Source organism: Rhineura floridana, chromosome 11, assembly GCF_030035675.1.
Source record: "Rhineura floridana isolate rRhiFlo1 chromosome 11, rRhiFlo1.hap2, whole genome shotgun sequence".
NCBI lineage: Eukaryota > Metazoa > Chordata > Lepidosauria > Squamata > Rhineuridae > Rhineura > Rhineura floridana.
This window is the reverse complement of record NC_084490.1, coordinates 7,527,395-7,551,766: the sequence shown is the minus strand read 5'-3', so window position 1 is coordinate 7,551,766 and position 24,372 is coordinate 7,527,395. Positions and strand designations below refer to the sequence as shown.

At 43.5% G+C, this 24,372-nt stretch overlaps 3 gene segments (V, D, J or C); all 3 read left to right on the top strand.

Moving 5' to 3' along the window:
- The first annotated feature begins 14,430 nt into the window (after nucleotides 1–14,430).
- LOC133366178 (Ig heavy chain V region 914-like) lies at nucleotides 14,431–14,998 on the top strand. The segment is given in 2 exon segments: nucleotides 14,431–14,502; nucleotides 14,603–14,998. Coding segments are annotated over 2 exon segments (402 nt in total).
- A 3,474-nt stretch (nucleotides 14,999–18,472) lies between these two features.
- LOC133366907 (Ig heavy chain V region-like) lies at nucleotides 18,473–21,815 on the top strand. The segment is given in 2 exon segments: nucleotides 18,473–18,477; nucleotides 21,506–21,815. Coding segments are annotated over 2 exon segments (315 nt in total).
- Nucleotides 21,816–23,557: 1,742 nt separating this feature from the next.
- Nucleotides 23,558–24,144, top strand: LOC133366904 (Ig heavy chain V region PJ14-like). The segment is given in 2 exon segments: nucleotides 23,558–23,681; nucleotides 23,795–24,144. Coding segments are annotated over 2 exon segments (474 nt in total).
- Nucleotides 24,145–24,372: the final 228 nt, after the last annotated feature.

The window sequence follows — 24,372 nt, the reverse complement described above, 5'->3', positions numbered from 1 at the left end:
GTCTGGATTTTCTTTAACAAGCTCCGGAGTGAACTGGTTCCATCAGCCATCAGGAGAGGGACTGGAGTGGGCTGGAGCTCTCTGGAGTAGTGGAAAACTTTACTATAGCACTGCTCTCAAAAATCGGATCTCTATCAGAAGGGACACCTCAAAAAACCAGGAGTTCCTGCAACTGAATGACATGAAGCCTGAAGACTCCTCCATGTATTACTGTGCTTTAACACACTGAGAAACCCCTTTTCAAATGCTGTACAAAAACTCCTCTTCCTGAAAACCAAGCATAATCCATTCATGGGCTTGTGTGCAGCCAATGGAACCACAGTAACCATTCATCTTGTCTATGCCCTTCTCCAGAAATGCATGATGCCCCACACTGTTCATTGCTTAAAAGCATTCCATGTGTGCAAATCTAGAACTGTAAACATAGAATTCTTGCAAGCAGGAATCTCTGAAGGCGTGTGTGTAGCTAAAGAGGATCATATTGCAAGTAGGACAAATATGCTGACTAATCTCCAAGCCCTATAAATAGTAAGATCCTAAATCAATATTTGAGTCCCTTCCTTTTTGCATTATTCAGTTGTATTGAAAGGGAGAGTCAGTGGAATATCATCATCATCATCAGTCATCATCACCATCTAAATTTATATCCCTCCCTTCCTGCCAAAGGGAGCCCAGAGCAACAACCAAATGATACAGGTTCAGAGGAGGGCAACAAAGATGATTAGAGGACTGGAAACAAAGCCGTTTGAGGAGAGAATGGAAGACCTGGGCATGATTAGCCTTGAAAAGAGAAGCCTGAGAGGAGATAAGATAGCACTCCTCAAGTACCTGAAAGGTTGCCACACAGAGGAGGGCCAGGATCTCTTCTCGATCATCCCAGAGTGCAGGACACAGAATATTGGGCTCAAGTTGCAGGAAGCCAGATTTCGACTGAACATCAGGAAAAACTTCCTGTTAGAGCAGTATGACAATGGAACCAATGACGTAAGGAGATGGTGGGCTCTCCACACTGGAGATATTCAAGAGGCAGCTGGACAGCCACCTGTCAGGTATGCTTTAATGTGGATTCCTGCATTGAGCAGGGGCTTGGACTCAATGGGCTTACTGGCCCCTTCCAACTCTACTATTCTACGATTCTATGATAAAGCACTGAAAACATCTTAAAAATGAAACATCTGGGGAAAAACCTTTAAAACATAACGAAAAATCACTATTCCAGTACAGATGCAGATTGGGATAAGGTATCTAACTTAAAAGTCTTATTGGAAGAGGAAGGATTCAGTTAGGTGCCGAAAAGACAACGAAGACATTACATAGCAATTCTGATTCTTATTTGAAGTGCTGCTATGTTCATTGGCTGATGCTTGCATCTACTTGTGGAGATGAGACATACAGTGGATCCAATGCCTATAACCCTGTTCTCCAAAACTGAATCTCCATCACACCTCAAAAAATCAGGTGTCCTTGCATCTTAGTTGCCTGAAGCCTGAAGTCTCTGCTGCATATTATTGAGCAAGACACTTAGGAAAAGAGGCTATTCAAAAACTCCTGTTCCTGAAAACCAAGCATAAATGTAGTTTTAGTAAGCCGAGAAGGATAGGGATTTTTTTAAAAAAATCTAAAAGCCTAAGTGGAACATTAAAACATACATTAAAATCAGTGGAGACCGTCATCTAATCCTCTCCCCCAATGCCTTTAGGATCTTGAAGCATTTTTATGATGAGGCATTGTGGGAGAAATAGCACCCTTTTGACCGCTGAGCTCTGTAACTTTGTACATAACATTTTTGTTGGAAAAGGTAAACACCTGACCCCCTAAAATTTGCTCCCTCCACAGATGTGAAAGATATGAACTTTTAATCCATCCTTTCTTCCCAGCCTCCCTCCTTATTTCCTCTCAGATAAAATTCCACTTCTGCACTAATTCAATGTTATGAAGCAAATGTGTGTGGCTGTGTGTGTTTGTGGGAGTGTTAATAGACCAAGGAAGCTGGCAGTTCTTCTCTGGCTCAGATTTTAATTCAAGCTGAAAAAGAATTCAGGGCGTTTCTGAAGCTTGCCTCTTGGAACTGAGTGCCGGTTTCATGGGGATATTTTGTTCTCATCCCATGAGGCATGAATTTAGAGCACAAAAATGTTTCAGTGTTGTGACTATGTTCAAAACATTTTTTTTAAAAAAAATATTCACCTTAATACAGGGGTATTAAACAACCTGTCCAGATGTTATTGGACTCTGCTTCAAACTGGGCCAAAAGTGCCAATAGCATGTATTTAGGCAGAGGTAGCCAATGGATGTTTTAACCACAATCATCCCTGACTACTGGCCATGCTGGTTGAGACTGATGGGACTTGGAGTCCATTGGCTCCATGCAACATGGTCAATAGTCAGGGATGACTTGAGTTATAGTCCAACAACTTCTGGAGGACCCCTAGTTGTCAATCCTTGCCCTACTACAACATGTCATTGGCTCTTTCAGCCCAGTCTGAAGACTTAGAAGTTACTGTCAGCTTGCTAGCAAGATATTGGAACAAGCCACCAAAACACTGAGGTCTAAATAAACCATTGTCTGCTATATTGCCCACCAGAAGGCCTGGAGAATCCATCCAGCTCAAATGTGCAGTGAATGTTTCTGGTAGTGGAGGCTATTGTATGGTTTGGGTGAGGCAGGTGCCTGGAGTGACTGGTTAGCTACTGGAAAACCAGGTTATGATGCTTATCCTTCAACAATCTGAGGGCAATTTACTGCCTCAAAAGACAGCTGCAGCTTCCATGTGCAAATGAAGGACCTGAAAGAGGATAACACTGCTGTGCCTTATTGTGCTAGAGACATAGTAATGGAAAGCCAGTGAGAGCTCATACAAAGCAAACAATCAAAAACTGCTTCTGCTGTGTAAACATGAGGTGCTGATGGTGGCGCTCATGTTCCACAACACTGGCAACAGAGGAGAATGGCTTAGTAGTAGAAACCACAGCTACAAGAGAGAAAATAAAAAAGAGGGAAACAGTTATGCCACAGGAAGCAGGTGTCTAGGAATTCCTCTTCATGTATGTATGTATGTATGTGGGGGTCATATATGGGTTACAGGCTATCCACCTCTGGTATATGGGGTTTCAGCCTAAGGCTGCAATCCAAATCCTATTTACTCAAAAGTAAGCCCCACTGAATTCATTGGGACTTATTTCTGTGTGGACATGTATAGGATAATGCTGTAATGTTCCAATCCCACTCATCCATGAATGATCTTCCCTAGGACCCCATGAGATCAGGCTTTGGGGATCCATTTTCCTCCAAAGCTTCATCAGCAGTGCATCCAACCAGCACCAAAATGTCAGTCACTGTTAGGAAGGTGTACGGACTGCGCTCCTGAGATTGACCTTACACTTCCAAGTCTACTTTTGAAGCCACATGGGCAAAAAAAATATATTGTTTTGTTCTAAAACAGAGCTGGCTAGCCTTTTTTTGTTTGATCCATGGCACATTCATCCTTATCTGGCTTTCCAGGGGCTGCACGAGAGCAGTGGTTGTGCCCCAAACAGGCCACCTCACACTCTTGCATACACTCACACCAATAACACAGACCCCTGTACCTCCTCAAATGAGTTATGCAGTACATCAGGCCTTCATCCAGAAGTCTCCAGAAAAAAGGGCTGCAATATTATCACATGCTAATATTCAGCACCTCCTCCCCTCCCATCAATAAGTGATTCTTTGCCTTAGACAGCTCCATCTTCTACAAGCACATGCCCAAGTTCAGTCCCCTGCTTCTCCAAGTAAAGCTAGGGGCACAGCTTGGAAGAGTTACTTCTTTGAACTACAACTAACATCAGCCCAATCCAGTGGCCATGCTGCCTGGGGCTGATGGGAGTTGTAGTTCAGAAAAGTAACTTTTCCAAGCTCTGGCTAGGGGGGACCCTTGCCTGAAACCCTGGAGAGCCACCACCACTGATAACTGAGATAAATGGAACAAACTGGGAGGAAGGGCGGGATATAAATCAAATAACAAATAAATAAATAAAATAAACAAAGGTTTCACTCAACAAAAGGCAGCTTCCTATGTGGCTATCTGCAAATGAACAGCCTAAATGAGGAAGGCGTAGCTCTTTATCATTTTATCAGACAGGGGACACAGTGGCTGGAAGCTGGTCTGGGCTCATGGCCAAAGGCTTCTGTTCTATAAGCTCAGGAAATAATTTACTGATGATGGCGCTCACGATCCACAATAGCAATTGAGCAAAATCACATATTAGCAGAAAACCACAAGTGAAAGAGAAAGTTGAGATGGAAATCTGATTCTGCCACAGGAAACAGGTGTCTAAGAATCCTCCTTTCAACCTGGAAGGTAAGATACAAAGTTACATGATAAGTTAAGCATGTGAAAAAAACACATGGTAAATGCTGGAGCAGGACCTCAGCACATGGAGACAATTAGGGTTTAACTCTTTTCTCTCCATCCCTGTTCCCCACCAAAAATTAATCATTCTTAGTTGTGTGTAATATACCCCAGTGTGGTGTAGCGGTTAGATTATTGGACTAGCACCTGGGAGACCAGGGTTTGACTCCCCACTCAGCCATGAAGCTCACTGGGTGACTTTGGGCCAGCCACTGCCTTTCAGCCTAACCTTCCACACAGCATTATTGCGCAGATTAAATAAGGACTGGGAGAATTATGTACGCCATCTTGAGCTGCCTGGAGAAAAGGTGGGATATAAATGCAATAACTTAATAATAATAATAATAACAACAATAATAATAATAATTTGGAATTCACTCCCACAAGATGTAAACGTGACCACCAATTTGAACGGCTTTAAATATGATTAGACAAACTCATGGAAGATAAGACTGTCAGTGTCTACTAGCCATGATGGTATTGTTCTACCTTCCTGGACAGACACTTTATGCTTCTGAATACCAGTTGCTAGAAGCCACAGGAGGGGAGAGTGCTCTTGTGCTCAGGCCCTGAACACCAGTTCTTAGAAATCAGAAGTGGGAAGAGTACTCTTGCACTCGGGTCCTGCTTGTGGGCTTCCATGAGCATCCGGTTGGCCACTGTGATGACAGGAAGTTGGACTAGATGGGCCTTTGGTCTGGTGCAGAAGGCCTCTTCTTATGTTCTTATCCCAGCTTCCTATAAGGCAGGTGTGGGGAACTTTTGGCCTTCCAGATTTTGCTGAACTACAACTCCCATCATCCCTGGCAATTGGCCATGCTTGCTGGGTCTGATGGAAGTTGCAGTTCACCAAAATCTGGAGGGCCAAAGGTTCCCCATGCCTGGTATAAGGAGTTCAGGGTGGTGTGCATAGCTGTTTCCCCTCACAACAACCCTGTGAAGTAGACAGGCAACTACCACTATAATTCCAACAAGAATATTTCATGTGCATTTCTTACTTTTCCATTGTTCAGAGTGCTACACTTTAGTTACTGCAGGGGGCTGTGCATCTCAGAGCTAGATGATATTATAGGATGGATGCATCTGCTTTCACTTCTTATCACTATAGCTCAGTGATACAGCACATCCTTCCCATGCAGAAGCTCCCAGGTTCAATGCCTGGCATCTCCAGTTAAAAGGATCAGGCAGCAAATGATGGGGAAGCTGTTTGTTGAGCCAGTTGCTCAACTAGGGATATGGACAAGTAAGTCTGTACAAATATAAAACAGCTTCATGTGTTTCAAATGTGGAAACTAGGTGCAAAATGGCTGTGCTCAGCAGCAGCTATGTCTTAGTAACTTTCCTCATGTTTCGAGGTCACAGATCAGTGCTTTCAAGTCTATGACATTTGAATGCATGCGTGAATGAATGGCAATTGATAGAGGACCTGAAAAGGAACTGATTTCTACCAAAAAATGAACTCTGCATCCTCAGCCTATAGATTCTCTTTAAAGTAGAACCGTAGGGCTTCTTAATGATTTTTGAAAATAATTATCTTCATTCAGATGTCTGGACTAGAACTAAAAACTAAGGGGGATTTAAATATCTTGTATTTGGACAAGTTTTATACTTAATCCACTTATAAAGTACTTGTATTGAATCCTATGAATTACAAATGTTTGGCCATTGAAGAGGACTTTATGTAATGCATTTGGCCAATTCACTGAAGGAGCGCTTTCAATTGGCATTCAGCCTACAAACAGAATAGAGGAGTTAATTTCTTAATATTTGTAGTGTATATTGTATTTTACATATTTTTTAAAAAAATCATGTTACCTTAACTCTGTTTTTTTAAAGTTGTATTCAGCTAAGGAGAGTGGGACTTTTTTCTGTTTCTCTTTAAAATGGGCCACACCACAAAAAATATTTTTCATTATCATCCAGTTAGGCGTGTGATTTTTTCATATATTAGAAGCACTTGAGAGGTCATGCAAATAACTTTCTGGGGTGGCCTTCTTTAAAGCAGATACAGGTTGAAGATGTAGGATTGAAGTTACTCCGTGGAAACCAATTCCTCTTCAGGTTTTGGAAGTCGATGCCATCCATCCAAGACATGGACCCAAAGCTCTTGATCAGTTTCCTACTGATGTTCCCTGCATGTAAGAAATATTATTGTCCTGTAGAGAACAACACAATGTTTTACTGGGCAATCTTCTCAAGTTGCTTCTTCTGTCTTTCTGTGTTCTTTTTCCACAAATGAAGACATTTCTTCACAGATCACCATTACAGAGTCTGGTGGTGGTATCAAGAGAGCAGAAGAGAGATGACAACTGACTTGCACAGTGTCTGGGTTTTCTCTGACAAGCTACAACATCCACTGGATCCGTAAGGCCCCAGAAAAAGAGCTGGAATGGATGGGATTTGTTTGGGATACTGGGAGCATTGCCTATAACAATGCTTTCCGAAACTGGATCAGCATCACAAGAGACACTTCCAAAGGTCAAGTGATCCTGCAACTGAATGCCCTGAGGTCAGAAGATACTGCTGTATATTACTGCACAAGAGACACACGCACATTGAGAAAAATCCTCTCTGAGGCTGAACAAAAATAACACTTGTATGATTGTGTGGCACAGCTTTTCCGGGGGGGTTTGGGAGGGAGGGGGAGTTTGTGGCAGATGCATTGATATAAAAAACCACAGCAGTATCACAGCACGATGCAGAGCTGATAGGAGGAGCTATGATGTCTGGACTGCATGGTACTAAAGCAGGAAAGAAGAGCCATTTCTGCCTCTTTCAGTGGCTCTTTCTTATGTCCCTTACACCTCCAAGCTGTTGAAATGGGGCAGAACTTTGGCTGAGTGCAGGGTGAGGTTTAGCCATGATGGCTGTGCTCTGCCACCCTAGTCAGAGGCAGCATGCTTCTGAAAACCAGTTGCCAGAAGCCTCAGGAGGGGAGAGTGTTCTTGCACTCGGGTCCTGCTTGCGGGCTTCCCCCAGGCACCTGGTTGGCCACTGTGAGAACAGGATGCTGGACTAGATGGGCCACTGGCCTGATCCAGCAGGCTCTTCTTATGTTCTTATGTTCTGGGCACATGGAGGCAAGATGAGGTAGAGAAGACTTCAGGTGAAATGCAGGGGCTCAGGGTGAAAACCCAATGCTCCTATGTTGCTTCATCAGGGAACAATCTCAGTCTCAGCCCTATATAAAAGCATTACAGCTTCATCCTAATTGTGAGTCCTGCCCTTAATGGAATCTGTTGCTTTCTTTCTTTCTTTTTTTAAAAAAGGGGCCTAGTCTTCTCCATTAGACACTTACTGCTATGGACGGCAGATCACCCCATACATTTAAAGCATATTCAATGCCCATTTAAAGCACATGACTTCCCCCCAAAGAATCCTGGGGACTGGCAAATGGCAAATTCTTTACTCAGTGCATAGTTAAACTATGGAATTTGCTCCCACAAGATGCAGTAATGGCCACCAGCTTGGATGGCTTTAAAAGAAGATTAGACCAATTCATGGAGGACAGGGCTATCAATGGCTGCTAGCCATGATGGCTGTGCTGTGCCACCCTAGTCAGAGGCAGCATGCTTCTGAAAACCAGTTGCCGGAAGCCTCAGGAGGGGAGAGTGTTCTTGCACTCGGGTCCTGCTTGCGGGCTTCCCCCAGGCACCTGGTTGGCCATTGTGAGAACAGGTTACTGGACTAGATGGGCCACTGGCCTGATCCAGCAGGCTCTTCTTATGTTCTTATGTTCTGGGCACATGGAGGCAAGATGAGGTAGAGAAGACTTCAGGTGAAATGCAGGGGCTCAGGGTGAAAACCCAATGCTCCTATGTTGCTTCATCAGGGAACAATCTCAGTCTCAGCCCTATATAAAAGCATTACAGCTTCATCCTAATTGTGAGTCCTGCCCTTAATGGAATCTGTTGCTTTCTTTCTTTCTTTTTTTAAAAAAGGGGCCTAGTCTTCTCCATTAGACACTTACTGCTATGGACGGCAGATCACCCCATACATTTAAAGCATATTCAATGCCCATTTAAAGCACATGACTTCCCCCCAAAGAATCCTGGGGACTGGCAAATGGCAAATTCTTTACTCAGTGCATAGTTAAACTATGGAATTTGCTCCCACAAGATGCAGTAATGGCCACCAGCTTGGATGGCTTTAAAAGAAGATTAGACCAATTCATGGAGGACAGGGCTATCAATGGCTGCTAGCCATGATGGCTGTGCTGTGCCACCCTAGTCAGAGGCAGCATGCTTCTGAAAACCAGTTGCCGGAAGCCTCAGGAGGGGAGAGTGTTCTTGCACTCGGGTCCTGCTTGCGGGCTTCCCCCAGGCACCTGGTTGGCCATTGTGAGAACAGGTTACTGGACTAGATGGGCCACTGGCCTGATCCAGCAGGCTCTTCTTATGTTCTTATGTTTCCCCTAGGAAAACCACAGTTCCCAGGATTCTTTGGGGGAAGTCATGTGCTTTAAATGGGCATTGGATTCCCAGTACCTTTAGCAAACTTCAGATCCCATGATTCTTTGAGGGAAGTCATGTACTTCAAATGGGCATTCCAATGGGCATTGGATGAGCATTGGATTTTTACCTGGTTGCACTGAGCCCTCTTTGCTACATCCTCTGGCCGTCTGGGGACACTCAATCAGCTGGTTCACTGGGTGGCAATGTCAACACTTCTGGGGCCAGCCCTGTGAGCACTTCTCCTTCTGTTTTAGAGTCTTCTAGAACAGAGGAAGTTTCCGTATACTGAGCCTGACCATAAGTCCAGTGTTGTCTACACTGACTGGCAGCAGCTCCCCTAGGTGCAAGGAGGGTCCTCTCCCAGCCCTACTTGGAGATGCCAGGGATTGAACTTGGGACCTTCTGCATGCAAAGCTGATGCTCTAGGACTGGGCTACTGCCCTTCTCCCCTGCTTCATCAACTGAAGAGGACTCCTGGTCCCTGCCACCACCCGGATGCTTACACCAGGGTGAGGAACCTCAGGCCTGGGGCTTGAATGTGGCCCTCCAGGCCTATCTGCCCTGTACTTAGGACTCTCTGCAGGCCATGCACATACTGTCTGCATCACACACCTCTGTGGCCCTGCTCTGCACCCACTGAGGTGACCTGTGTTACAACTAGAGATGGAAGGATCTGTCAGTTTCAGTTCTCTCAGTTTCCCATTTTTCCAGTCTGAAATTCAGTTATCCACATTTCTGCAACAATTTGCATTTTTTTAAAAAAAATGTTTCAACATTTTTGTGTGAATCTCTCCCAACATGCACATTTTTGCATGTTTTAATTAATGTACATATTTTTGAAAGCAATTTCTCCTAATATAATACATTTTGAGAAGTTATTTTCACTAATATATTCATGTTTATGCACACTTTCCCCTGGTGTATGCATTTCTGTAAACATTGTTTGGTTGGAAAACTGCATCACAAAATTTGGAAAAATGTGAATTTTGCCAGATGGCTGTTTTTTGGATCTCATGGTTTTGAAAAGTGTGAATTTGATATATTCATCTTTAAAAATGAACTGAATCACCTCCATCCCTAATCACAATATTTATAGAAAATAAATCCAAATGATGTTTATGCACCAATATATGCATTATTCTGGGAGTTGCAATTTAGGTCAATTTTCTTTCAAAAGTGGACAGAATAGAATCCTCCACTATTCCTATGAGTGTGTGGAGAGTTAGCCTCTCTCTCTCTCCGTCTCCCTCTCTCTCTCTCTCTCTCTCTCTCTCACACACTGCTGTGCTGATCCAAATTAGGCCAGAGACATTCCCAGATATCTAATATCAGATCTGAATTGATGGAAGGTTTGACGACCTTTGGCTTCCTTCCTGGCTCTAAGAGACTCACTATAAAACACTGCGAGGATCCCTACTTCCAATTCAATGCTTGATTAATGGTGTGGGGTGCCATGCATCTGTGCTGGAGGAAATAAGACAGGATGAAAAATAGGTCCAGCTGTTTCACACAGACCCATGCATGACGAATGCCTGGTGTTTAGGAAGTGTATTTTTGTCTTGCCTCTGAGAAGGTTTTCCTCTCTATGTCTTCTTGTTGTGTTGCACAATAATACATGGCAGTGTCTTTTTACTTTAGGCCATTTAGCTTCAGAAACATGTGGGTTGTTGAGATATCTCTTGAGGTGGTGATCCTGTTTGGAACTCCACTGTGACAGGCATTGATTCCACTTGCCCAGATAATTCCAGGCCATTCCAGTCCCTTTCCTGGGGGCTGACAGATCCAGTGCACATCAAAGCTTGTTAGAGAAAACCCAGAAACTATACAAGTCAGTTGTAGAATCTCTCCTGGCCTCCATACCACCAGCAAACTCTGTAAGGGTAATCTGTGACAAAATGTCTGCATTCGTGGGGGGAAAAAAACCCACAGAAACACAAGAATAAAGAAGAAAGATTCAAAAAATACACAATAAACTGCCAGATTGTCTACCTAAGAGGGAACTGGAAAGATCATTATTATCTTATTAAAAGCATGCCTTCCGTGACCGACGATTGGCAACAAATCCCAGGGCCTCAAAGGGAACGGAATTTTCTGACCTGAGATGTATAGCTTCCCTTCAGTGGCCATACCAGAATGTTATTTGCATAATGCCACAGAGGCTAGTTACATTAGACAATCAAGATTTCAAATCAGATATTTACATAAAAGGGGGTAGTCAATGTGCTGCCTTCCCGATGTTGCAGGGCTACAACTTCCACCATCCCAGCCGACATGACTAATGGTCCAGGGTGATGTCAGCTATAGGCCAATGTCATCTGGAGGATGCAGTGCTGGCTACCCCTGATGGAAGGCTGGCTGAATGCAGCAACCCCACATTTCCTTCCTGCCTTGCTTCTAAGAACATAACAAGAGCCTGCCGGACATGGCCAATGGCCCATCTGCCCATCTAGCCCAGCATCCTGTTCTAACAGCGGCCAACCAGACACCCTAAAGGGAAGCCCTCAAGGAAGACCTGAGCACAAGAGCATTCTCCCCTCCTGTGGTTTTCAGCAACTGGTATTCAGAAGAATAGTGCCTCTGACCATGGAGGTGGAACATAGCCATCACGGCTAGTAGCCTCATCCTCCATGATTTTTTCTAATCTTCTTTTCAAGCCATCCAAGTGGGTGGCCATTGCTGCCTCCTGTGGGAGAGAGTTCCATAGCTTAACTATGTACTGCATGAAGAAGTAAAACTCTTTATCGTGTTATCATGCTCAATTTTTCTGGTGCAATGGAAAGCCAATGTAACATCATACTTTGAATATCCAAATGGTACTATGTAATAGTTCACCAAAAAGACCATAATGCTGGGAAAAACAGGAGGGAGTCGTAAAAGAGGAAGGCCAACCAAGAGATGGATTGATTCCATAAAGGAAGCCACAGACCTGGACTAACAAGATCTGGACGCTAAGGTCAAGATAATTCAGACCATGGTATTACCGCTCTCTATGTATGGATGTGAAAGTTGGACAGTGAAAAAAGCTGATAAGAGAAAAATCAGCTTATTTGAAATGTGGTGCTGGAGGACAGCTTTGTGCATATCATGGACTGCGAAAAAGATAAATAATTGGGTGTTAGAACAAATTAAACCAGAACTATCACTTGAAGCTAAAATGATGATCATACTTTGGACACATAATGAGAAGACATGTTTAACTACAAAAGACAATAATGCTGGGAAAAACAGAAGGGAGTAGAAAAAGAGGAAGGCCAAACAAGAGATGGATTGATTCCATAAAGGAAGCCACAGACCTGAACTTACAAGATCTGAGCAGGGTGGTTCATGACAGATGCTCTTGGAGGTCACTGATTCAAAGGGTCACCATAAGTCATAATTGTCTTGAAGGCACATAACAACAACTACTATGTAATAGATGTGCACCAACCACCAGATTCAGTATGGACCTCAATCTTCCACTGTATGAAACAGTCTTCTTGGTCTGAAGTGCTTCGTAGACTGTCCTATTCAGCTCTGGGTCTGTCAGAATTCCCTTCATTTCCCCTCTCTTATTCACTATTGTGATTTTAAACCCCCCCTAAAAGGCTGTCTTTTTTCTATTATGACAGACATGGATGAAATTTGCTAGTCTGGTATCCTCTCCAGAGTGCATAAAGCCTGCCAAATTATTTTATTTATTTCTTTATTATTTGATTTATATCCCATACTTCCTCTCAGCAGAGCCAAGGGAGGTAAACAAAAGCACTAAAAACACTTGAAAGTATCATAAAAAATATCATTAAAACAAAACTTTAAAAACATTTTTTAAAAGCTTTTAACCAAAAAAAGGTTAAAAATATATTGTTTTTTTTTTAAAAAAGGTTTAAAAACGTATTAAAAAGCAATCCTAACAGAGACACAGACTGGGATAAGGTCTCTACTTAAAAGGCTTGTTGAAAGAGAAAGGTCTTCAATAGGTGCCGAAAAGGTTACAGATGGCACTTGTCTAATATTTAAGGGGAGGGAATTCCACAGGGTCGGTGCCGCCACACTAAAGGTCCATGTCCTATGTTGTGCAAAATGGACCTTCTGATAAGATGGTATCTGCAGGAGCATGATCGGCTGGGTATATTGGGATAAGACAGTCTGTCAGGTATCCTGGTCCCAAGCTGTATAGGGCTTTGTATACCAAAACTAGAACCTTGAACTTAGCCCGGTAGCTAATGGACAGCCAGTGACAAAGATGGATCCCCTAGGCTATGAACCTGCTCTTCATCAAGACCAGGCCGGTGACAACTTGAAACAGCCCCATGGTCATCATGGAGGCCATGAAGTCCCGAGCCGGAACACTAGAAGCAGCCTCAGCATGGGCATTGAAATCACCCAGGACTATTGTTCTGGGCTCATCCAGTACCACAGCTGAGATGGCCTCTGCCAACTCAGTCAGAGAAGCTGCCGGGCAGCAGGGTGAATGGTACACCAGCAGCTAATAGTTTCCTGTCTCCTTGGCCCAACATCGGGTGCAGGCTCTCACAGCCAGCTCCAAGACAGAGTTGTTTCCTGGTGACAGAGATGGAAGTTCTGTAGACCACAGGAACTCCCCCCCCCATCCCCACAGCCTGTGCTGGTGTTGTACCAAGTATCCAGGCGGGCAAAGCTGGATCAGATCAATCCCTCCCAGCTCACCCACCCAGGTCTCAGCAATGCACACCAAATCAGCACCTTCATCCCCAATCAAATCATGGATGAGTGTAGTCTTATTGTATATCGATCTGCTGCTAAACAACAACACACACAGGCCAGTGGGCACAGTAGATGAGCAACAAGGAACCCATTCATGAGAGGAGTGGCAGCAAGGAACAAGGCATAGATAGCCTTGCCCTCATCTTCTATGGTAATTCACCACCTCCCCATGGCTATACTTCCCTCTACCCATGATCACCAAAATTGGGGTGGCATCACCCATGTCCCTCCTTACTAAGACTCCTCCTACCTGATATGGACCCAACAAGAGCCAACAAATTACAGGGAAAGAGGTTCAGGGGCTCTTGTACCGGGCACCTTCAAATTCCATTTTTTAAAAAATCTAAGACATGTTTACTTTTGGAGCAGAATGGCAATGAAATTTGCAGGCAAGATTGCCCCTTTTGAGGACATGAATCCTGCCACATTTCAGAAGGATGACAAGGAGCCAAACAATGCACTAGGTCCCTGTGGTTGCATTAATACATTAAATAGATTAACAATTTATATTGTAGAATATAAAATATTAATATTTCCATACACAGAGTTCTTTTGGGTACTTCACAGTGCTATATGTTCATTCAGTGCTACTTGTGGAGGCAAGATGGTGTGACATCATGCATCTGCTGTCACACCTGAACATGACAGGGTGCATGCAGTAGCACATGTGAGATTGATGCTCTTGGTGCCCTGTCCTGCTTGCTAACCTGTCCTAGTCGTAGCCTGCAAGTTGCACCTTTATTGGCACCATTCATGCTACCATGCAAATAATTGTTTTTCTGGGGCCTTCTTTAAAAGGAAGTTAGAGCCTGAGAATGCAAAATTCAAGTTTCTTGATAGAGGTCATTTCTCCTTCAGGTCCTGTGAGTTGCTGGCAACCATTCAAGTCATGGGATTAAAGCTCTGGATCATTTGTCTGGTGATCTTCCCTGCATGTAAGAAAAAAATCCCCCTTATGCAGGCAGTTGGTAGTCTCTAAAATTTTCCCATGTTTCTTCTTTTTTAAACCTTTCAATATTTGTTTTCCTGATGCAGGTGTTTTCCCCCAGATTACCATTACTGAGTCTGGTGGTGGTATGAAGAGGCCAGGAGAAACTCTACGGCTGACTTGCACAGTGTCTGGATTTTCTGTAGCTGGCAACTACATGGACTGGGTCCATTGGGCCCCAGGAAAAGGACTGAAGTGGACTGGACGCATCGCAGTTGGTGGAAACACTTTCAATAGCAGTGATCTCCAAAATCGGATCATCATCACAAGAGACACCTCAAAAAACCTGGTGTTCCTGCAGCTGAGTGGCCTGAAGCCCGAAGATACCGCTGTGTATTACTGTGCGAGAAACACACTGAGGGAAATCCTCTGTCACTGCCTATACAAAAACTACGCCTCTTGAAAAGTAGCCACACATGATTTTTTGTGCATCGCAGCTGGAAGCAAAGCCCTCTTTCACCCTTTCCATTTCCTGAACCTCTGGTGCATGACATTACACACCATTCATATTGCAGAAATCATGCACTGAAAACAATAACCTTGAACTGGAGAAATGTTCCGCTAAATCAGGGATCTTTGATATTTCATGTATTGTTTATTTATTTTATTACATTTATATCCCATCTTTCTTTCATCACAGAACCCAAGGTGACACACGTGTGGTTCCCATCCAGGCACTGACCAGAACCAAACCTGCTTAGTTTCAGCAAGGTGATACCCTCATGTACCTTCACACCATAGCCTGGGAAATGTATTATAATCAGTGGTATTTTTTATTATTATTATTAAAAAAGTTCATCATGATATTCCCCATAGCCATGCAGTTGTGTTGATCCATTTATTATGTGTATGTGTTGGTGGGTGCAGAATGAGAGAGAGAGAGCCTTCCCCAGTCTGATGCTTCCCAGATATTTTGGACTACAACTCCTACCACCCCTGACCAGTGCCCATGCTGACTGTGGCTGGTGAAAGTTGTAGTCCAAAACATCTACATGGCACCTGGCTAGGGAAGGTTGTTTGTGTGCGTCTGGGATCCATTGGCTGGTGCCTGTTCGAAAGCATTCTGTTGACCTAACAGGCTGGCATCGATTCGAGTTTGTTCTTTATCTGCTAGCTACTGCTTTTACCAATCCTTGTTTTTTTTCTACTAGGCAAAAATATCAATATTTATATTCTTAAGGAAATATCAAAATGTTAAAGGAAAGATTGATAAATGATCACTCTTCACATCAATGTTTTAGAGCGGATTTCTTTGTTTTTAAAAATGTCCATTTTCAAACATAGCCAAGGAAATTCGCTAGATTCAAATCGTATCCTCAGCTATTGAAAATAAGCGAATTAATGGAAATTTGGTGCCAAATCCGAATTGGGTGGAATTCTAGCACATCCGTAGTCCACACACAAATGTTCATACACACACCGAAGACCCAGCAGGACAGAGTGATATCCATTTGCATGACCATTCTATTTATAGCTACCTTCCAGCAGAGCTTGGAAAAGTTACTTTTTTGAACTACAACTCCTATCAGCCCACTCCAGTGGCTATACTGGCTGGAGCTGATGGGAGTTGTAGTTTTAAAAAGTATTTTTTTCCAAGCTCTGCCTGCAAATAACCATGGTTTCACCCTGAAGCAGAAACTGTTAGGGTCTCAGAAGGATGACTGAACACAACCAACTGTTGATAGATGCCACTGAACCAAAGCTGCTTCTCCAGTCCATTACCCTGGGAAACCAGGCCATGAATTCACTGAGGCCTCCAATGTGTGCACATATCCCAAGGGATTGTGGTGGCAATAGCTGTTCCTGCAGAAAATGTGGGAGCAGTGTGTGTTGCCCTTCCTCCCTTCCAGAATGGAGCAGAGCAGGGAGAGGCAAAGCTGCTGCTAGGAAAGAACTTGGCCAATCCAGTTGCTATGGATGGTAGAGATACTTTCCCACATCTTTTTAGGAGGGCAGGATACTGAGATATATTGTGGAGGGGAAAGCAGAGAAAATGCACGGCCCTATTTGTTCATTTTGGGGAAAGATTTATATCCTGCCTCCAGAGCTTGGAAAAGTTACTTTTTTGAACTACAACTCCCATCAGCCCCAGCCAGCATGGCCACTGGATTGGGCTGATGGGAGTTGTAGTTCAAAAAAGTAACTTTTCCAAGCTCTGCCTCTCCCCTCAAAAAAAATAAAATAATCCAAGGTGGCCAACAGAGCAATTAGTAAACCGGCATAAAGTACTCCAGATCTATACCCTATTCAGGAGTGAGGCTACTGCTGGCAGAGCTAGCCTGCCTGGCAGAGAGAAAACAAGCCTGCAAAACAGAGTTTGACATAAACCACCCTTTTAGCCAGCTGGGTTGCCAGGTCATGTGACTGCACCGAACACAGTTAGGATCCAGCATAAGGTCCCCCCCTGCTCCCTTCCAGTCCCCATAAATGCCCATTTTGTGGTGTTTACACCGGTATAAGTTACACTGGTCTCAGCTCAGCCAGCTGAGTTCTGGCTGAACAAGTTATACCAATGCAATCTGGCTGAGCCAGGAACCAGTCAGCTGAGCTGGAGATTCACCAGATCCTGAATCACTCATCCCAGGGAATCTTCGCCTTAGACTGTGCGCTAACAGAGCAATTAAGTCTGAAAACCTTAACAGAGCAGAGTGACAAAGCACTGGCTAATCAAGGAAAACAGCAGCAGAAGACAAAGGAAGAGCTACAGTTCACACATATCTGCAATATACACAGATATCAGCCAGTTGCCATGTTTTGTTAATCACAATTACGTTCATATATATTTGATTAACGGAATCCTTATAGGGATCCAGAGCAAGCTTGAGTGAAGTTCTGTTTGTTGCTTTCAAAACTGTCATATATATATATAATTTTGCAAAAATTATATATAATTTAAATAATAAATTTAAATATAATAAATATATTTATTTATTTAAATATAATAAAAAAGGCTTACAAAAATCATTTCTAAAACAGTCTCTGTCCTCAGGCTCACAATTTAAAATGGCACGACATAGAAGGAAAAAATGAATGGGAGGGAGGAAGGAAAAACAAGCTCAAGCACGAGTTCTAGGAGTAGAAAAAGAGGAAGGCCAAACAAGAGATGGATTGATTCCATAAAGGAAGCCACAGACCTGAACTTACAAGATCTGAACAGGGTGGTTCATGACAGATGCTCTTGGAGGTCGCTGATTCATAGGGTCGCCATTAGTCGTAATGTACTTGAAGGCACATAACAACAACAACAAAGTTGCAACCAATGCTATTTATGGCTCCAGAAATTTTGCCCTTGATAAGGAGCTCAATCTGTCCTCCTCCCCAGACCAGATTCAGAAGCAGAGCTGGTGACAATGTTCAGATCAGGAGGCAGGACAGTTCTTGCATGTAGCTCCTCCCTCAGATAGCTGTCCTATATCAAGAGAAAAGGGGGAAGGCAAACAAGCTTTGGGAAGGAGCTCCAGCTCCAGTTTAGGGTTTGGGAGGTCCAAGGTTACAGGCCCCAGGAGCATTCTGTAAATGGCAGGGTGAGGTTGTTGCTCAAGTGCTCCTCACCTGAAAGGCACCTCTGAGTTCTCTCCAGGTCTATGGCATAATGACTTCTCTGCCACCTCTGCCTGCTGAAGGTGTGACTGCAAGCCAAACAGCCAAATCAAAACTGTCCAGGCCAGATCCCTAGCAGCATGGAGTCTGATTAAGGAGCACCAAAATAATCCTAGCCCGCTAATCCCGTGCTACTAGACAAGCTACAGGGGAGGGCTGTTGTACACATATGAAGGAGGCCAACATAGTGGCATGATGTGCCCTATGTAGGCTCACACATACCACCTACTTTAGCGGGTGTTGCCAGCCAGATGACCCAACCTCACCCCAAACTTGAATGTGTGGAGGTCACATGATCTTCATCCCAATCGAGGAGAATGGGGTAAAAAGCCTCCGTTTAAGGAGCAGACTTATTCTTCTTCCTCTCTTAATTGTACTGGCCGTACTGTTGTTTCAGAGATTCATTTTTGCATATTGCATTTTACTGTTTTATTATGATGTTATCCACTCTGGGGCCTTGGGTGAATAAAGGGCAATCAATCTAATAAATAAATAAATAAATCTGCCCTGCACCTGATTCCTTACCTTTGTAGACTACAAGGGTTTCTTCTCCTTTAATGTTGCTGTTTTCCTGATAACTGAGAACAAGTCTTATGAGGAAAGGTTGAACGAACTTGGCATGTTCAGTCTGGTGAAGAGAAGGCTGAGGGGTGACATGATTGCACTCTTTAAGTACCTGAAGGGCTGTCACATAGAGGAGGGTACAGATTTGTTCTCTGCTGCCCCAGAGGGTAGGACTAGGTCTAATGGTTTTAAGTTGCAGGAGCATAGATTCAGATTGGACATTAGAAGGAACTTCTTGACAGTAAGGGCAGTTCGGCAATGGAACCGACTGCCTAGGGAGGTGGTGGGATCCCCTTCGCTGGATGTCTTCAAGCAGAGGCTGGACAGCTATCTGCGGGAGATGCTCTAGCTGTGGATTTCCTGCTGTGATCAGGGGGTTGGACTTGATGGCCTACAAGGCCCCTTCCAACTCTATGATTCTATGATTCTAACTGCAGATATTTCATCCCAGATTACTCTTGCAGAGTGTGATGATGGTCATTTGCCCTATACTGCACACAGATTTCCTATGGCACTGGCTTCATCAGCCCCTGATGTTCTGGAGTGACTGAATGAATCAAGAACAATGGAGACACTTCCTATAACTGCACTGTCTGGAATCAAATCACCATCACACAGGACACTTTATTTATTTGTTTGTTTGTTTATTTATATACCGCCCCATAGCCGAAGCTCTCTGGGCGGCTTACAGTAACTAAAAATATTAAAACAAATATACAAATTTAAAAAGCATCTTTTAAAAACAATTTAAAACACAATTTAAAAATTTAAAAACAGAACTGAGCTATCTATACATTTTTCTCCATTGAGTGTCATTTGACATCTCAAAGATGATTTAACATTTAATATTATTAAAAAAAAAATCAAGGTTACAAGATAAACAAGAGAAACTTTAAAAAACCAGGTGTTCCTGGTGATGAATTCTCTGATGATTGTCATTTATTATTGTGCAAGAGACCCACATTTGGGAGGGGGGGGCAAACCTCAAAAGGTAGCTCAAAAACTTTCCCCCCAAAATGAGTAATCAGTCATGAAAAACTATGTGTGCACAAGTAGCTATAAACATGGTCTTAATGACCCAGACCAGCTCAGCCATGGAAGTGATGCACTGAATTCACCTCCCTTGACAGAAGCATACAGCGGGTTTCTTCATTCCTCTGCCAGCCTTTGTGCCTGAGAATTCAGCACTGTGGGGATGGGTAGCACAGTGGTTTTCTTCAGCACAAAAACTCAGGAGGTCAAAGTACCATAGAGAGTGACAGATGATGGCTATGGTCTGATGCATTTTGTCTGAGTTCAGTTGTGCCCCATGGTGAGCACAACATGGGTGCCTTTAAAGAAGATTAGAATGCACCTCCAGGACAGCTTTTTGCGATAAAAACAAAGATAAGCTTTTTCGATTTCTTTCCTCCTTAATTTCGTTAGTGAAAGAGAAAAGCCATAAACTCACCTAGAAGTTCTTCACAGCTGATTCATTGACAAATCTCTTTTTTGCTACACCAATTTAAACCAAGTAAAAAAAGAAAATAGAAAGAAGGATGCTTATCTGCCTGTTGAAGTCCGTTTTTCTTTAAAGAAAAGATAAACGTGTCGCTGTAATCAGCAAGAGCTTGATGAAAGTCCGTCCGGCATTGCAGTTTGAACCTTCTCTCATAAATAAATGAAATCCAGTCCTCCCCACAAAAACAGGCTTTGTGGTTGATCTCTACGTTTCTCCCTGCCCGGGAGAAAATCTTTATCAGTCAAAAAGAGCGTTGTGACTGATTTTAAAGCTGAAAAAGCTTCTTCTGAGACAAGAGCTCATCTCAGAGGCAGCACAGGCAAAACAACCCTTCCCGGAAGTCTCTTTCACTCAATATTCTTGTGGAGAACAAAATCCACTTGTTCCCCCCCCCCACACACACACACCTCTTGGTCCATTGAAATGAACGAGAGCTTCATTTGTTTCACTTAACCCGTACAGGAAAATTTCCATTGAATTGTGCCTTAGATACATTACCAACGGTTGAAGGTCATTTGGATTTCCCACTTTGGGATTCTTAATGCTAGCTTTTGTTCCTTCACTCCACAACCTTCACGGATGGGAGCCATGCCTTTTATGTCCAGCCCTCCCCATAATATGCAAAACCAAAAACCCTAATTTTCTTTTAAAAGGCTATTTCCACCCTAAGGAAATAAATACTGCCCAAACAACTCCTTGAACCTGCTTCGGCCATCAGAAGGGTCCTCATTCCACTTTTCACAATGTTCTTGCTATTGAGTGCCTTCATATTCATAATTGGGTTTTCGTGTACGTTTTTTTTTTCTTTAAAAGTTAGCTATTCTTTTTTTTTTTGAGGAAACAATTTTGTTTTGATAGCAATTAATTTTGCAAAATTCCACTCATGGGAATCTCATGTGAACCATCATTGATATTTATTCATAAATACACACTATTTCTCTGTGGCACAGAGTGGTGAGTGGCGGTAACGCAGCCGAAGCTCTGCTCATGGCCGGAGTTCAATTCCAACAGAAGGAGGAAGTCGAATCTCCAGTAAAAAGGGTTGAGGTCCACTCAGCCTTCCATCCATCCGTGGTGGGTAAAATGAGTACCCGGCATATGCTGGGGGGTAAAGAAAGGCTGGGGAAGGAACTGGCAATCCCACCCCATATATACAGTCTGCCTAGTAAACGTCGCAAGACGTCACCCTAAGAGTCGGAAACAACTCGCACTACAAGTCCGGGGACACCTTCACCTTTACCTTTTTTTACACGCTAATAACCTGTGTGCATCTTCTCTCTGCAAGGGACAGTTCACAGATTGTTCTCACTCAGTCAGGCCCAGAAGTGAAAAAGCCTGGAGAATCCACCAGGCTAAGCTGTTCCATAAGTGGATTTGATCTGAGCGCTGCTTACATGACCTGGATCCGGCAGTCTCCAGGGAAAGGGCTGGAGTGGCTCCTTTACTATTACTCATCATCTACCAATCGCTACTTTCCAACCATCCAAGGGCGATTCTCTGCCTTCAAGGACAGCTCCAACGTATATCTGCAAATGAACAACCTGAAGCAAGAAGACACGGCTGCCTATTACTGTGCCAGAGACATGCAGAGATGAAAAGGCAGTCTTGGCTCAGGCAAAAACCCTTAGGTGGTGTAAGCAAAGGAGCTACCATATCTCCTGAAGGTGGCATTCATGGTCCACAACATTGGCATGAAGAAAAATACGTACAAGCTAGAAGTAGAAGAAACCACAATGAGGAGAGAAAAAGGATATGGAAATCTAATTTTTACCATAGGAAGCAGGTGTCTAAGGATTCTACTGTCAGGGGAGAAAGACAATGTATGCAGTACTTAGCCCTTAATTTGGCATAATGTTGTTCACTGCAGCAGAGCAGGGGCAGTAAATGAAGCAAGGGAACCCTCATTCCTGTGTGAGTCCATGGTCTCTCCCCCATCAATCAATGTGTGTGTGTGTGTGTGTGTGTGTGTGTGTGTGTGTGTGTGAGAGAGAGAGAGAGAGAGAGAGAGAGAGAGAGAGACCTCTCAACCTTGGGACTCTTCCCAGTCTCCACCCATCAGTAGTTCTGGTTTGTATCCCTCTTCACTGTTTTTCCCTGGCTGCTTTCACATTGCACTTCATTATTCTGATGATTTCTTGCCTGGTAATTTGTGCTATATATTCGATATTTCACACAATGTACAAGCTAGTTCCGGAAATCTTGTGGACCATAGTGTTAGTTTAGTGCTAATTTCTGTGATAAATAATACCAGAAATAATCTGTTTGCAAGCTTGGGAACCCAGAAAATTGAGGGAGTTTTCCACCAGCTGCAGCCGCTCACATGACAGGTATCCTGCCATGCAGTGCATTCCTGCCATTTAGAAGTGGAGGGGGTTTTTTTGCCTGATGAAAATTATACTGGTATTCTGGCATAGGTGCGGGTAGTATCAGCATTGTCCTCATACACACACCTATGTCTACACAACAACAACAAACATATGTCAGATGCTAAAGAGAGAAGGGTTGCATGGTGATGAGATCTTAGACCTCCTACACTGTGGGAACTACAATGTGCATGTGCAGAATGCATGAGGGAAGAAAACAAGACATTGTTCATTGCAACCGTGTGAAAGACATTTGTGCAAAATGCTGGTATAATCGACTGAAAAAACCACTGTTCCTTTACACAACAGGTACTGCAGTATGAAAGGAATTTTAGAAATCGGGAGAGAAGTGCTGCCATTTTAATCCATTAAACTAATGCAATCAGCCCCATGTCTGAAAGCAACCTGTGACTAGAATGTGTCACTGAACTCTGATTCTTGCTTGCCTGGATGGCGGGCAGAGGTGGGTTTGTCACTGTAGAAACTGGCCTACTGTACAAAGCAAAACAGAAACAAAAAATTAAATTGTTCTGCCGTTTTGCCTCTGGCCCCAACCAGCACTGACTTGTGGCCCCTGGCAAGTTGCCTAGGATGGAATGCAACTCTTGGGCTTGTGAAGGTTCCCCACCCCTGGACAGAACCACAATGATTTCTATTACTTACTTACTTACTTACTTACTTATTTACTATCCCACCCTTCCTCCCAGAAGGAGCCCATTCAGTGTGGTAGCATTACAACTGCTGTCTACTGTCAAGGTCAGAGAAACTGGTCATGAAGACATCACCATGTCACACACCTGTTTTTCCAGGAAAACATTATGGGCAGCCACAGAGAGGAGGGGCAGGATTCTTACACTCATTGCCAGCCACTCATTCATTGCCATGCTTTGTTCAGGCCCTTGGGTGCTATCTTTTATTAGAAGCACCCATGACAATATGCAAATGAGTTTCTGGTGGGGCCTTCTTTAAAGGGGATGTACAGGTCAAAGGTATCAAATTCAAAATCTCCAGTAGAATTCACTTCTCTTTCTGGTCCTGAGACCATTCAAATCATGGAAATGAATCTTTTGATAAGTTTTCTAGTGATCTTCCCTGCATGTAAGAAAGACTCTTATTTCCTCTTATGAAGAGAATCCAGTGGTTTCCTCCATAATTCTCTAATGTTTCCTCTTTGTCTTTGTGTATGTTTGTCTTTTTTCTGATAAATGCAGACAGTTCCTCACAGATTACCCTTACGGAGTCTGGCGGTGGTGTGAAGAGACCTGGAGAGTCTCTACGACTGACCTGTACAGTGTCTGGATTTTCTCTAACTGACTATAATATGCACTGGGTCCGTCAACCCCCTGGAAAAGGGCTGGAGTGGACTGGACGAATCAGGTATAATGGAGAGCTCAGCTATAGCAGTGCACTTCAAAATCGGATCACCATCACAAGGGACACCTCAAAAGGCCAGGTGTACCTGCAACTGAATGGCCTGAAGCCTGAAGACACTGCCACATATTACTGTGCCAGACTCACAGTTAGACAACCCAACTCAAAGGCTGCACAAAAACCAGCCTAGCAGAAAACCAGCTTATATGCAACAGCTGGAAACAGCACTGCTTTTCTGCCTGTTCATTTCCTCATCACTCAAATGCATGAAATGGTATAGCAGTTTTCTGTGTTTAAAAGATAGCAGCAGGGGAAAAAATATCCAATCCAGGGATCCTCAGGAATGCCTTAAGAAGTCTCTTTTTTTTCCCAATTAATTTTTATTCAAATTTTCAAAACCAAAACAATACAAAAAGAA